Consider the following 13,072-nt stretch of genomic DNA (forward strand, 5'->3'; position numbering starts at 1 on the left):
ATTTTAACTCATCAAAATGTATAGTTATGATCATTTTTGATAATTTCATCAGAATTTTATCAAAATAAGTTAGGTTGGAATGACCATTATTATAATTGGGGTCTCTTAACTTATCAAAACGTGTACTATGGTCTTTTCCGTCAACTTTGTCAGAATTTTGTCAAAATGAGTTATGTTGGAAGGACCATTGCTACAATTGGGTTAAAGTTAAGGAATCATTGCTCTAATTCGGTTAAAGTTGAGGGACTATTTCTCCAATTATATTAAAGTTGATGAATCAATAGTAATGTATTTTTAGTTAAGAGACCATAACTGCACGTTTTGATAAGTTGAGAGACAAATAGTAATAAATTTTTAATTGAGAAACCATTATTTCAATTGAGTTAAAGTTAAGATCTATCGCTGTAATTTACTCTTATATTTAACAATACGGTGCCGTATGACGCACACAAACCAAGTCGGTTTGTGATCTCAATTGTGATTAGACGGCATGTCGTTTCTGGGCATTATTCTACTCAACTTAATCAAATTTCATAATTCACTCGAGAAAATAAAAAACAACTTTAAATATTTCATGTCTTTAAATATTCTGTTTTCGTACAATTTTTTATGATTCGTTAAATTGCACATTTTAAACTCTAACATGTGATACACGTATTATACACTTACTTACATAATTTTCATTTAATACACATTTTTTGTAATAATTTACAAAAAAAATTACATATTTCAAACATTTACGTACCTTTTTAACAAAGTTATCAAATAATATACCCAAAAATAATCTTATATTTCATTAGAAAAAAAAAAGAGAAAAATATTATATAATTAAATGGGGTCTGGCTTCATACACTTGCCAGAAAGAACACATGAACGGAGATATATCTATATTCTTATTGGAATATATTTTTCGCATGGATTAACACAACTACGTAAGAACTGAGCTTTGACAAGCTTCGAGAACTTCGTAAAAATTTCATTCAACTTGCATTTTGCATGTCACTCGGCCATTCACCTGCAAACATAAAACTCCGAAATTAAGGAACTTTTAGACGCAATTTTATAACGAAGAATACTCAATCATGAGTCATGACGAAGAAAGAAAATAATGTTGATGAGCATTTAAGTTACGGTTTTTAAGCATCGTGGGCACTGGGTTAGACGTACATAGGTGTTACTACAACGAAGAAGAAACTAGCAGTCTGTAGAGTTAAGGTTAAAAAATGAATGTGCAGTTGAGCAAAGCTGCAAACTGCAAGCAGTAAGAGATGGATGATCAAACCAAAAAACTTAATTGCATTTTTAATTGACTTCTCCGCGGCCGCCAGTCTCTGATTGTTATAATTTCTAAAACAGTTATATACAAGAATCTGAAGAAACAGTGATCTGAGCTACATGCTTGAACAAAACTTGCAACGGCAAGTGCGTGACTGGAAGTGCTGTTAAATTTTTAAGATTCCCAAGTTCCTTCCTCCTAACAAGATACTATCATCACAAATATAAAACATAAAGCTTCTTAACCATATGTGAAGTAATTAGTGAAATGAATTAGTAAACAAGTTTTGTCACTAATTAGATGTACGTGATTGACCAATCAAAAGCAATCATTCTCTTCAAATGACAAGGAATAACGGTCATCCTATTGCAAAGCACTATTTACAGCTTTCACAACTAAACGTATTTAGTCATCATCGATTCACCATTAACATGGAACATAACTTACCACTGTACCACAGGAGTTCATGTAGGAAGGCGAGGAACCACAACAGGTCCGCCCCGAATTTTTTCAACAGCAGAAGTAACCCTCAATGGCCGACCCAACAATGCCTGCAAGCAGAACTACATCAATCAGAAAATCTTTTCCAGAAAATAAACTTTGATCCATGCAAACTATAGTTTTTGCATCACCTTTCCATCCATGGCATCTTTTGCAACCTGGGCTTCATCTTCCTTGGAGAAATTAACAAATCCGAACCCTCTCGACCTGCCGGAATCTCTGTCATACACTATCTTCACTACATTGCAGAATATGAACAAAGATTAATTCTTTTTTCAGGAAAACCATACGTAACATCCAAATCATTGTGAAATAAACTGCTAGCGATCATTGGGGCATTTCATCGAACATGTAGACGACTAATGAATAGTATGCAAAATTTCGAACTGGGCAATCAAGATTTTACCGTCAGTGACCTCCCCGAAGGATGAGAAAGCGTCTTTTAAGGACTTCTCATCCACCGACCATGACAATCCTGCAAAGCCCAGAAGCCAAATCACCGTAAAAACGATCAAAACTCGAAAAGTACATAACTTTGAAGGTGTATTGTATGTATGGGAAGGAGTAGAGAGAGAAACCTCCAACGAAAAGCTTGTTGTTTTGGGGTGGAGAGGAGGAGGAAGACGGTGGCGAGCAAAAGAACCGCCGACTTGAAGTTGGGTTTCGGAGTGTGGTGGTTGTCGATGCTCTCCGAGCAAGGAGCGTCCACAAAGTGTTGTTCCTCATTGATTACGTGATTAGCCGATGATTTGTTCCCCTTCTTTTTGCGCGCCTTTGAGTTTTGAGCTTCTGGTGGTTTGGCAGGATTTGAACTCACGCATTTGGGTTTGGGTTTGGGTTTGTGGGCTGGCTGAATTTTGAGGTCCATGCCACGTGGCATAAAATTTTTACCAACATGATCCTCTTCAGATCATTTTGGAGAGGATTCTAAGGATCCGTTCATCGTACATCGTGCAGTCAATTTTTGTCAAATACTGTTTATGTTTATTTTTAAATAAAAATATTTAAAATGATTTTTGACCGCACGATGTACGATAAGCAGACACGATTCACGGACCAGGATCATCACAAAAAGGATCCGGTGAGAATCCGAACTCAAATTTCTATAGGTTTAGGGCTTATTTATTGAAATGCCCTCTAAAGCTAATATCAAATTTCATTTTGTCATCAGAAACTCAAATAAAATTAGGGGTGTGTTATCCACATACCCCATTTTACTTCTCACACACCTCTTGATAATTTCTATCCATTGATCTTCTTCAATTCATCCGATCCGACGGCTGAAAATTAAAAAGGTGTGTGAGAAGTAAAATGGGGTGTGTGGATATCACACCCATTACACCATCGCGATCTCTGCTTGGCTAGAGGAGGTCTCGAGTCAACTCCCACAAAACAAAAGACAAATATATTTAATTTCAACATTCACCTCTCCCAGACCCTGCGTAAAGCGGGAGCCTTGTGCACTGGGTACGACCTTTTACTAGCTATGGCTCACTGTGACTTGTTATGAATAGATTAACGACCAGTTTCAAACATATCAATTAGAAGATAAATGTCGTTTGGCCACTTGAGCTACAAGCTCTTAGACCCAAAAAAATGCAAACCTATTCAGCATTTCCAAATGTACATCATGTCCTAAGTTTTTATTTAGATGTGAATCAGTTCTTCCCTATGCTTGTGCTCCAAGTTCCAGCAGAAGAGTGTTGTTGATCGTATTTGCTGCGGACCCAACAAATTGAATCGGACCTGATCGAAAGCGAAAACTTCAGCAACTCAAAAACCTGACTTTCATATTCCGTAACAAAAAATTTACGACGGTTTAAGTGTTATAACTAACCCGGATTAACGTAGCGATTCTTAAGAGCCCACTCGTCCCGGAATGATGCAAATTTTTTGAATGGTGCACCTGATATTCCACCAGCAAAGAAACACAGAGAGTGTCAAGAAGTGCACCGTTGTTTGCAGGCGGATAATTAAGGGCTCAGACAAGTGTTTTACCTTCAAGTTCCACCATTGCTTTCTTAATCACAGGCTTGAACTTTCCTGCAAAATTTAAACTCTCAGAATTAATATATGCATGATTGGATTCGTTATAAGAGCAATCACGTAATATGGGATTACGAGCGATTTAGCTTGAATGAAGTTTTAGGATCTTAAGCCGAGTGTTTTCTGTACCATGTCTCCGCTCCACATCCATTAAAGAAGTCAATGCCGTGCCACCAACTGTCCATTGCTCAACCGGCGCAGCCAGATTTCCCACCTGCATACATAGTTTAAATTAGCAAAACCCTTACGACTTTAAGCCTTTTGCGTAACGAAATAAACAAACTTGATGAACTAAGAAGAATGAATGAACTATGACTTACAGAGGATATCAATCCTGTCTTTCCTGAATGAAGGAGCGCACCGGCACCATAACCTAATGCATAGCAGTAGTTTGCATCAAAGTTTGTAGGAAGACCACATCTGCCCTCATAACTGCAAGGTAAAAATCAAGTATGTGATACGAGGAACGAACATACAGGAATATGAATCATATGATCGAATGAACCAGATGAACAAATATTTTGGTACCCGAAGAAGTGTGTCTTTCCAGCAAAGTCACGCTTATATGTCCCCTCCTGCATCCGTTTGTGCAGTTCAGTTTCTACCATTTGAAGGAGCATCTTTTCTGTCTCTATTTTTGCTACCTAAATGCTTAACATCGTGTTAAGATTCAACAAATGCAATATTCGGACAAAGTCCAGTGGATAAAGTACAAAGATACGACAATCAAAAGAATTTACCTGCACATTCCCGTGTGGATCTCTTTCGAGCAGTAGTTGCTCCTGAATTGTTTGCGGCAAAAACTCAAAAAGCTCAAGGGATTGGCTCTGGAGTTTCTGTTTCCACACCCCTGCTTCATCAACAATATCATGAGCTAAGATTTCGTTAAGCTCCGAAATTAGTTGCTGCACCTGCAAGTTTTATGGTAAAGCCAAAACGAAACTTTGAGAATTTTCCGGCTGTCAAAACATGGAATCGAGCGAATTATATCCTCTCAAGTCTTTCAAAATGATACCTCTGGAATGAAATCAATCAGGCCTTCTGGTATAAGTATGACACCATAATTAAACCCAAGTTCCGAACGTTTGCAGATTATATCTGTTATATAGTCTGTTACACTCTTGAGTGTCTGCTTCTTGGCAGCAACCTATCGCATGACGAAACATTGTCAAGTCAAAAAAGTTTACATAGAAACTGAAGGTTCACCCATCCATTCTTCTAAATTCTAATTCAGTCTGTTATTGGGTCACCAGCTCTCACTTTTCTTTCAATTAAGCGAGAAGTTAAAAGATAGTTGATAAATTTCAAGCGTAATTTGAATAGTGATAACAAAAAGAGATTCCGGCCAATAAAAAAAACTGGAAGTTGGCTACTATCATTTCCAATTAACATTGGAGCTCAAACTTGGAGATAGAAGGATACCAGAAAATACCTCTTCCCCAATAATCGTGACGTTTGGACGAGTCTGCAGTGCACACTCCAAGGTTATATGAGAAGCTGCACGCCCCATAAGCCTTACAACTGCATAAATAGAAAATTAGGGAGGACAATCAAGAATAAACATTTACGGTCACAGTTCTTATGCATGTTCCTGAAAGTCATCCTAAACTATACGTGTATCTTGCAAAATCATGGCAAGTTTTTAAAACTTGCTTGATGCCATCGAACAACATATAAAGCACGACACAATCTGATAACTGATTCATTCTTACACAACCAGAGCACTTACAGTGGTAGTACTTCCCAGTTGAACGGGCATCCATCATCACGTTACCAATCATTTCTGAATATAGCTGCACGTTTATCACAGTGAAGATCATAACAAGTACACCAAACTTAGACTAAAGAACGCACAGTTCTTTTCGTATGATAAGGCAAAAATTTGATTGCTTGCATCACAATGTATAACAATGGCGTAAGAATTACCTTGCATGCAGTGTCGAATCCAAAACTTATGGGCACCTCTTTGCTTTTCAGATCACCATCAATGGTTTTGGGACATCCAATTACCTGTGTCTTCATATTTTTACCCCTAAAAAGCATAAGAGTCTTGAGAGATCTCGAAGATTACAGAAGCATAAATACTAAAGCTTGCTGTACAAAGTCGCAGATATAGCAGAACATTAACTTGGAGAGAGATATTTTGTACCTGAAGTGTTCAGCTAGAAGGCAAGCATTGGTATTTGAGTCATCCCCGCCAATGACCACAAGCCCGTCTAAATCAAACTTCTTTGCTGTTTCTTCTGCTAGCTTAAACTGAAAAGCATACACACTTCAGTTACCATATATCTAAAATTTGATCTGTGAGAAGAAAATCTGCACAGAGATGAATTTGATAAACATGTCAACAATTTTACAGGACCAATAAGTAACCTGTTCGGGAGTTTCAATCTTGTCTCTGCCGCTTGCAATCATGTCAAAGCCACCCTGTCAAAAGAGAATGTGAGAAAGCACGCTACAAATTTGATTAAAAAGCAAACTAGATCAAAGTCTCTTGTAATGAACAAATTATATAAGAGCAATCTACTTGGAAAAAAAAAAATTTCTTGCAACACAAGAAAGAAGAAAGTGCTGAACATTGGTTGATAGATGATAATATTTCGAAGCGAAAGATAACCTGATTTCTGTAAGGGTAGATGAATTCCGCGGACAGTTGAACGTATTTACACTTCATGATCCCTGCCGGACCACCCTTAAATCCATACATTATGCTTCCACTAGTGTGCTTCTGCAAGTAATCTAACCACAAAATAGAAATAACGAAAAGTTAACGAAACTCTCGAGTGCTAAAGTTTCATCTGAACAAGGCAATAGCCTCACCAAATATCCCACAAATAACATTGTGTCCACCGGGGGCCTGTCCTCCTGAGAGAACCACTCCAATCTTCAAACTCTTATCCTTCGGAAGCACCGAAGAACCGCCTGGCCGTAGCATTGCTGAAGGCTGCCCAAATAGGTTAGGAAACAACTTGGCTATTTCCTCTGCACAAATACATTGAACAAAATTACATCACAAACTAAATCGAAACCCACCTCTCTTTATTTATTCTCTTTGATGTATTAATCTTCATTTGAAGATCACTCCTACCAAAAATCATTCGAATTAGAAATTGTTTTTTCTTCAAATGTATCAAATATATGGACGATTATTATGAATATATTACTTGGTAGTACATCATCAATTTTTTTCTATAAATTTGAACGATTTTTCTATAAATTTGAATGACCAAATGATCATGAATATATTACTTGACAGTACACCATTAATTTGTCCTATGATTTTTAATTACTAAATGATTTTTTATTGAAATGATTTTTTGAAAGGTGATCTTCAAATCAAGATTAAAAAATTAAACGATTCCGATATTTGATTTTATTCGATAAAGATACGTTATTTAAAAGTATTATCCTAATATAAATATCCATTTATTGAAAAAGTTGAAAACTTTACATTCGTTTGGTTTTGGTAGAAAGACTGCAGTAATCAACGAGTACACTTTCATAACTACAGTAAATTGTGTGTAATTGATTAATGAAGAAAGAGAGACCTGGGTTTCCGGCGGCGGAGCTTTTGGGGCCATCGACGACGCTGAAGGAGCTCTTCAGAACAGAAGGGAGAGGAAGCGGAACGTCGAGACGACTGGCCTGGACCTCGCTGTATGAAGAGACGAAGCGACCAGGCACTGCCTTGCCATTCATGGAGTACATCGTTGCCTTCAAACTACACAGCGAATGTGACAGTGGAGAGAGAGAGAGAGAGAAGCGGTGAGTTTGTTATGGATAATGGTATCATCACGTACCTTGCGTTGGTAGTAGGCAGTCAATATTAGAGACCGTGATATTGGTAACTTTTTGTACTTTATCTGAGAATATTCGAACTCGAGATCTCTCCTAACACTCTCGAACTAAAATACTATTAGTACGATAAATAGTTAGCGTATAACCCAAATCTACATGGAGTTGCAAATTACTTTGACATATACGTGAGTCCTAAGATCTTGCACGTCTCAATTACTATAGCCTGTTTGTTTTTATCTAATGGTATTTATCTTCGCACTAAAAGTTTTGCGTTCAATTCATATGAACGGCAACAATAATATATTTGTGATGAGCTTGACACTTAAGCTAGCCAAATTGCAGTGACTTATTGTGCCACCCTTTTTTGGGATGCTTTTGGAAGGGATGCAACAATGTTTTCCAGACCACAAAAGCGCTTTTGATTGGTTTGGTTAAAAAAAAATTTACTCCATAGAAACGGTTTTACAGACAAGCGCCTGCCAGATACTGCTTCCAATAAGCATTGCCAAAATGGAAAGTGATTTTTTATGATGCACTTAGATCTTTATTCAAAACTACAATGTATTTATAATAAACACCTCTAGCAAAAGCGTTTATGAGTTGTTTTTATAAAAGTAATTTCAAACGAGTTACGAAGTATGTTGGGCTATAAGAAAACAAAATGAGAGTTAAAGGTCAGTATGTTGGGCTTGGTACGTAGAAGATAGACCCAAACCAAAAGGCCCAAAGTTCCAGCCAGGCCTACATAGCCGAAGGAGCTAAAATCTACTTCACCCACTCAGACTCCTTCACTAACAAGGCAGTCCCTTTTCGCCGCCGCCGTCGTCACTAGTTGCATCTCCGTCGACAAACGTACATCATCTCTCTCACCATCCCCCCCCTCTCTCTCTCCTATATAATCTCTGTCTTTCTTCCTCATTTTTCAGTTTGTTAATCTGCTACTTTTTCTCTTTCTGCGTTCTCGTTGTTTTACTTTCTGTAGTTCATGAATTGCCCGGTAAATGTTGAATCTACCAGTAAAAAAAAAACCTGATTTTTGGGCGAAATGAAGATAAAAAGTTTTGTTCTTGAGAAGATTGAGCTTAATTACCAAACGGGCTTAGTTTCCTTCCAGCTTTAGAGATAATACAACATCTTATTTTTGTTGAATTTGTTTAATTTGAGGAGTAAGTGAATGGAGATTTGGGATAAATTTGATAACTTTTGGGGAAATGCATTATGTTTCCGAAACTGGGTAACAATCCAAGTTCATGGAATTTCGGCTTAGTGAACAATTTTTCTTTTTTCTTTGTGATTGATCGTTACGTGTTGTGCCCGTGGTGGTTTTGGTTGAACCGTGTAGTTGGTAGTGGTGAAATGAAGAGATATTAGTGTTCAAGGCCACTGAGCTTGCTTTACGGGTACGTAATTGTTCTGATTTTTTTACCATGATTTATTGGTTTAGAGTGAAAACGATTGTAATGTAAACAAGGCGAATGATTGGCACTAGCCAGCCCGTTTTTAATGTTTCGGTGTTCATCTTTGAATGATTGGCACTGGCCAGCCCGAGTTGTTATGCTTATCTTCGTTCTGGAGTTTTTCTTCATTCTGATGCAGCGATGTATTACTAGTTTTCATATATATTGAAGTTATGGCTTTGGCACCACTTTGGGATGTGTAGGTTGGAGAAGAAATGAATGCTTTCAAGGCTTATAAAGCCAGTGTCCCAATTGCATGGAGCCCTAATCTGTATATAACTTTGGTGAGGGGAATCCCGGGAACCAGGAGACTTCACAGGCGTACTTTAGAGGCATTACGTCTCGGAAAGTGCAACCGAACTGTCATGCGATGGAATACTCCTACAGTCAGGGGAATGCTCCAACAGGTTTGATAAATTCTCAGTTGATGCATTCGTAGATTAAGGCATCTTTCCTCTCCATAATTGATAACATTAGCATGTTATTTTCCACGCAGGTTAAGAGATTGGTCGTGATTGAGACAGAAGAGATGTATAAAGCCCGCAAACAAAACTTGGAAAGCCACCGAGCTCTGCGCCCCCCTTTGGTCATAAATCACCAACCTGCTTCTGCAAGTGGTTCTTCTTAATGGCCTATGTAATTGTTTAGAGGTCAGCTCTCAGCTTCTTAGATATGTGCCTCTTGATCGAGGAGACTAGTATTCCTGTATTTTTTTTATAAGAAGCCAATTCTGGATCAGAATCTGCAGTGGTTCTGAACTAGTTCATTAATGCTGAAACAAGTAATCTTGCAACTAGATGGCTTCTATATGCAGTATGTTGGATGGTTTGATTTGACGAATGCCTGATTTCTTGACGTGTCATGGATATGTTGTTATGCTGTAAATTTTGTTTTTTTGGATGAATAAAAATCTATCATTGCATTACATTCTAGTTCACATTGCACTTACATTTAGTCTGAGAGAGACCGCAGACAAAAAAAAGGATTTAAATACCTAAGAAATGATTGATTAGCATACAATATTACACAAGATCCTTTTGGAAGCATACATATTAGGGTCCTAAGGTCCTTCCTTTGCCTCAATTCTGATTAGCTCTGCCATCTCTTCAACTGTTTTGATGTTTGAGCTCTTGAACTCCTTTTCGCCACTATCATCAGGGCTATTGTGTTGATGGCCTTTGTATTGGTGTCTCATTGCAAAGGCAAGAAAAACTAAAAAATTTGTAGCTCCTAGCACCGCAAGGACCCAGTAGAAGTTATCTAGCCTTCCCTTATTCAAGTTACTCCTCAGCCAGCTCTTCCTAGTCACTTTGTCCACTACCATCACCAAAAGGCTGCTAACGTAGAATCCCATTGAGATGGTGCTTAAGAAAAGCCCCGTGCTCATGGACTTCATCCTGTCCGGAGCCTCTCTGATGAAAAACTCAAGTTGTCCGACATAGACAAAAGCTTCCCCTGCACCCACGAGGAAGTATTGTGGGATAAGCCAGAAAGCACTTAGTTTGGTATTTTGGTGAACTGCGATGTTCCTTCTTTCTTTCTCTACTATTGCGGAAGCTACCATGGCCGCCATTGATAAAATGAGTCCAACTCCAACCCTTTGAAGGCTTGTTATTCCTTGGGCATTGTTGGTGAGTTTCCGAGCAAGGGGGACAAATAGTTTCTCGTTTAAGGAAGTAAAGACGAGGATGGTGATGAAGAGGAACACCGAGAAAGAACCCGCTGGGATTTCAAAGGAGCCTACTTTTCGGTTCATGAAAGTGGCTTGTTCAATGGTGAACGTAGTCATCTGAGAGTAGACCGTCCAGAAGAGGATACATGTCGACCAGATCGGCATGAGCTTGAAGACCAGTTTCACCTCTTCAACTTGGGTCACTGTGGATACTATCCATGAGTTGCTTCTGTTTCCTTCATGAGCAGCATATTCATCTAGGATTGCAGCTTTGTCTAGACACCTAACCATTCACATGCGTAGATAAACAAAAGCTAGTCAATGCCAGTGAAGAAAACTTGATGCTTTAAAGTTAGATGGCCAAGTTCTGATTTTGCACGTATGTAGATATTCAGATTCGGATATTTTAGGTTCCTCATGCCCATTTTCTCATTTTGCACACGCATATTTAAAAATATGATTTTCTATTTATTCAATCCAAAGGCCAAAAATAAGCAGTGTGTGCAGGGAAGAAAATGACGTACGAAAATCACTTCATGATATATATATATATATGGAATAATGGCTTGTAAGTAAACTTACTTGAGCCTCTCTGTTTGGGGGATCTTGGCCTCTTGGCATCCATTCAAAAGGCTTGGATGAGATGGATGAGGATAAGCCCTCTTCTTCCAAGCCAAAAATATCACTCTCCATATGACAGTTAAAGGGCTGCCTCGAGGCTTGCTGAACCGATAAAACCTCGTTCCCGCGAGCAATACGATGATCGCTATGATCATCGCCCCAGCCGCTATTCCATAACCCAACCCTCTGCTAACATTGACTTGCACATACACCAGCACAATGACGGCAAACAGAGACCCAATGCTGATGCCGAAGTAGAACCTGTTGAAGAAAAAGATCATGGCCTTCTCTTCCTTGGGGTCCGCACCATCGAATTGGTCGGACCCAAAGCCTGAGACGTTGGATTTTATGCCACCACCACCCAGTGCTGTAGTGTACAAAGCAGCATAGAGTAGGGCTAACTGGGTTCCGTTGGCCTCAATGCATTGATGGTGTTGCTGTCTGTAGTCATCACATGGAGGTGGTCTCATGCTATGAATCGATGTCGCCAATGTCAACAATATTATCCCCTAAGATGCAAGAACAAGAACAATTCAGCTTTTAAACTGCAGATTTGGACTTGAAAATTTTTCAAAAGTAGCAAATTTTGGATATGTAAAAGGCTTTTAGCCTAGCAGTTTAAACTTCTCGAATCTAAGCATTTGAGGGCTTGAGCATATCGAAGGGGGTTCGAGCACTGCTGGAGGGGTCTTGGGAGAGCTCAAGAACTGCTTGAGGGGGTTTCGATTGATTCTTATTCATATAGATCTTAAAAATCATTACGCGCTTCCTAAAAAGTGAATATTTCTTTGTAGAATGACTTTTGAGGAGTGCCAAACGAAAAGTGGGCTAGAAGTCTTTAATGTGTTCGTAAAAAGGTTAATATTGCAAATTGTCCTTGGCTCAAAACTTACCACAGCCGTTATGGTTGCAGAAAGTGCAACTGTGAGGTACCTTCCAAGCTTAGCATCTGCTAGGAACCCACCAAGGAGGCCAAGGAGGTTCAAAGTGCCCATGAAATTGGTCACTATGTTTGCAGATTTTGCAGAAGATAAATGCAAATTTCCAACCAAGTATGTTACCAAATTCATAGAAATTCCCATCACACATATCCTCTCAGCTAGTTCAATTCCTGCAACACTCATCATGAAGAAAAAAAAATCACCTTAAGATAATGCATATAATGGCTAGACGTGATCCGTCCATAACTCAAACGTGGATATCAGAAAAAGAGAATTTAAGTCGAAAATTTAGAATAAAGCACCCAAAATAAGCCCTGCAGCAAGCCATCCGCCAGTTTTAGATTTGTCCGCCGGATTTCCTCTAAAATCCACCAAATCTCCATCTTCCTCACCTCTCCTTGAGATCAAAACCTGTTGAAGTAAAGGAAAAAAATGTAAAAAGAAAGAAAAAAAACTCATTGAAAAATTTCGAGTTTTTAGTATGATATTGAAGTTGTACGAGTAAGTAGCTACCATTTTTTAGAGAGAGAGAGAGAGAGAGTGCTTTTTCTTGTTTAGAATTTGCAGTAGTAGCATGAGATTCCATGAATGATTGGAGGTTATAAAGAGAAGTGGGAGGGATGGGGAATAGTAGCTTTGTCACGGTCTCACAATTTCTGGTGCATGGTGAAGAGCAGGTAAGGCACTCCACATAGTTAAAGGCATGTGACCATTTTCGAATACGTACAGGCCAGACCTTAGAATTTGGGGCCCTAGGCAA

At 38.6% G+C, this 13,072-nt stretch overlaps 3 protein-coding genes and 1 long non-coding RNA gene across 5 annotated transcripts; 1 reads left to right on the top strand and 3 right to left on the bottom strand.

Moving 5' to 3' along the window:
• Nucleotides 1-771: 771 nt before the first annotated feature.
• Nucleotides 772-3,203, bottom strand: LOC103442636 (glycine-rich RNA-binding protein 4, mitochondrial-like). The gene is made up of 5 exons (XM_008381439.4): nucleotides 2,356-3,203; nucleotides 2,184-2,252; nucleotides 1,909-2,015; nucleotides 1,724-1,827; nucleotides 772-1,015 (listed from the first exon to the last, which is right to left on the bottom strand). Exons 1-4 carry the CDS (start codon nucleotides 2,501-2,503, stop codon nucleotides 1,741-1,743), a joined length of 411 nt encoding a protein of 136 aa, XP_008379661.2. The 5' UTR covers nucleotides 2,504-3,203; the 3' UTR covers nucleotides 772-1,015; nucleotides 1,724-1,740.
• A 65-nt stretch (nucleotides 3,204-3,268) lies between these two features.
• LOC103442637 (pyrophosphate--fructose 6-phosphate 1-phosphotransferase subunit beta-like) lies at nucleotides 3,269-7,714 on the bottom strand. The gene is made up of 16 exons (XM_008381440.4): nucleotides 7,372-7,714; nucleotides 6,644-6,805; nucleotides 6,441-6,562; nucleotides 6,197-6,250; nucleotides 5,973-6,079; nucleotides 5,750-5,855; nucleotides 5,553-5,616; nucleotides 5,256-5,344; nucleotides 4,839-4,970; nucleotides 4,564-4,734; nucleotides 4,352-4,467; nucleotides 4,144-4,255; nucleotides 3,953-4,037; nucleotides 3,776-3,820; nucleotides 3,615-3,683; nucleotides 3,269-3,523 (listed from the first exon to the last, which is right to left on the bottom strand). The coding sequence occupies exons 1-16, from the start codon at nucleotides 7,529-7,531 to the stop codon at nucleotides 3,447-3,449; spliced, it is 1,671 nt and encodes a 556-aa protein (XP_008379662.2). The 5' UTR covers nucleotides 7,532-7,714; the 3' UTR covers nucleotides 3,269-3,446.
• Nucleotides 7,715-8,332: 618 nt separating this feature from the next.
• Nucleotides 8,333-10,003, top strand: LOC103442638 (uncharacterized). The gene is made up of 3 exons (XR_011571292.1): nucleotides 8,333-8,473; nucleotides 9,282-9,485; nucleotides 9,575-10,003. It is a non-coding gene; the product is annotated as an uncharacterized lncRNA (long non-coding RNA).
• LOC103442639 (protein NRT1/ PTR FAMILY 6.4-like) lies at nucleotides 9,964-13,072 on the bottom strand. 2 transcript variants are annotated; one of them, XM_008381442.4, is made up of 5 exons: nucleotides 12,826-13,072; nucleotides 12,615-12,723; nucleotides 12,265-12,482; nucleotides 11,333-11,880; nucleotides 9,964-11,033 (listed from the first exon to the last, which is right to left on the bottom strand). In XM_008381442.4, the coding sequence occupies exons 1-5, from the start codon at nucleotides 12,826-12,828 to the stop codon at nucleotides 10,139-10,141; spliced, it is 1,773 nt and encodes a 590-aa protein (XP_008379664.2). In that variant the 5' UTR covers nucleotides 12,829-13,072; the 3' UTR covers nucleotides 9,964-10,138. The 2 variants fall into 2 exon arrangements, with proteins under 2 accessions (XP_008379664.2, XP_070661321.1); XM_070805220.1 differs by lacking the exon at nucleotides 12,826-13,072 and having other exon boundaries at nucleotides 12,615-12,786.

This window comes from Malus domestica, chromosome 09 (genome assembly GCF_042453785.1).
Source record: "Malus domestica chromosome 09, GDT2T_hap1".
In the NCBI taxonomy this organism is placed as follows: Eukaryota; Viridiplantae; Streptophyta; class Magnoliopsida; order Rosales; family Rosaceae; genus Malus; species Malus domestica.

Coding starts and splice junctions, on each gene's coding strand:
- LOC103442636 (XM_008381439.4), bottom strand. CDS start 2,503: ATGAGGAACAACACTTTGTGGACGCTCCTTGCTCGGAGAGCATCGACA. Junction 2,253..2,355: donor CAACAAGCTTTTCGTTGGAG/GTTTCTCTCTCT, acceptor TGGGCTTTGCAG/GATTGTCATGGTCGGTGGAT. Junction 1,828..1,908: donor AAGATGCCATGGATGGAAAG/GTGATGCAAAAA, acceptor TTCTGCTTGCAG/GCATTGTTGGGTCGGCCATT.
- LOC103442637 (XM_008381440.4), bottom strand. CDS start 7,531: ATGTACTCCATGAATGGCAAGGCAGTGCCTGGTCGCTTCGTCTCTTCA. Junction 5,856..5,972: donor CTTCTAGCTGAACACTTCAG/GTACAAAATATC, acceptor TATGCTTTTTAG/GGGTAAAAATATGAAGACAC. Junction 4,038..4,143: donor AGACAGGATTGATATCCTCT/GTAAGTCATAGT, acceptor CTATGTATGCAG/GTGGGAAATCTGGCTGCGCC.
- LOC103442639 (XM_070805220.1), bottom strand. CDS start 12,771: ATGAGTTTTTTTTCTTTCTTTTTACATTTTTTTCCTTTACTTCAACAG. Junction 11,881..12,264: donor CTGCAACCATAACGGCTGTG/GTAAGTTTTGAG, acceptor CTTGCATCTTAG/GGGATAATATTGTTGACATT. Junction 11,034..11,332: donor CCCCAAACAGAGAGGCTCAA/GTAAGTTTACTT, acceptor GTGAATGGTTAG/GTGTCTAGACAAAGCTGCAA.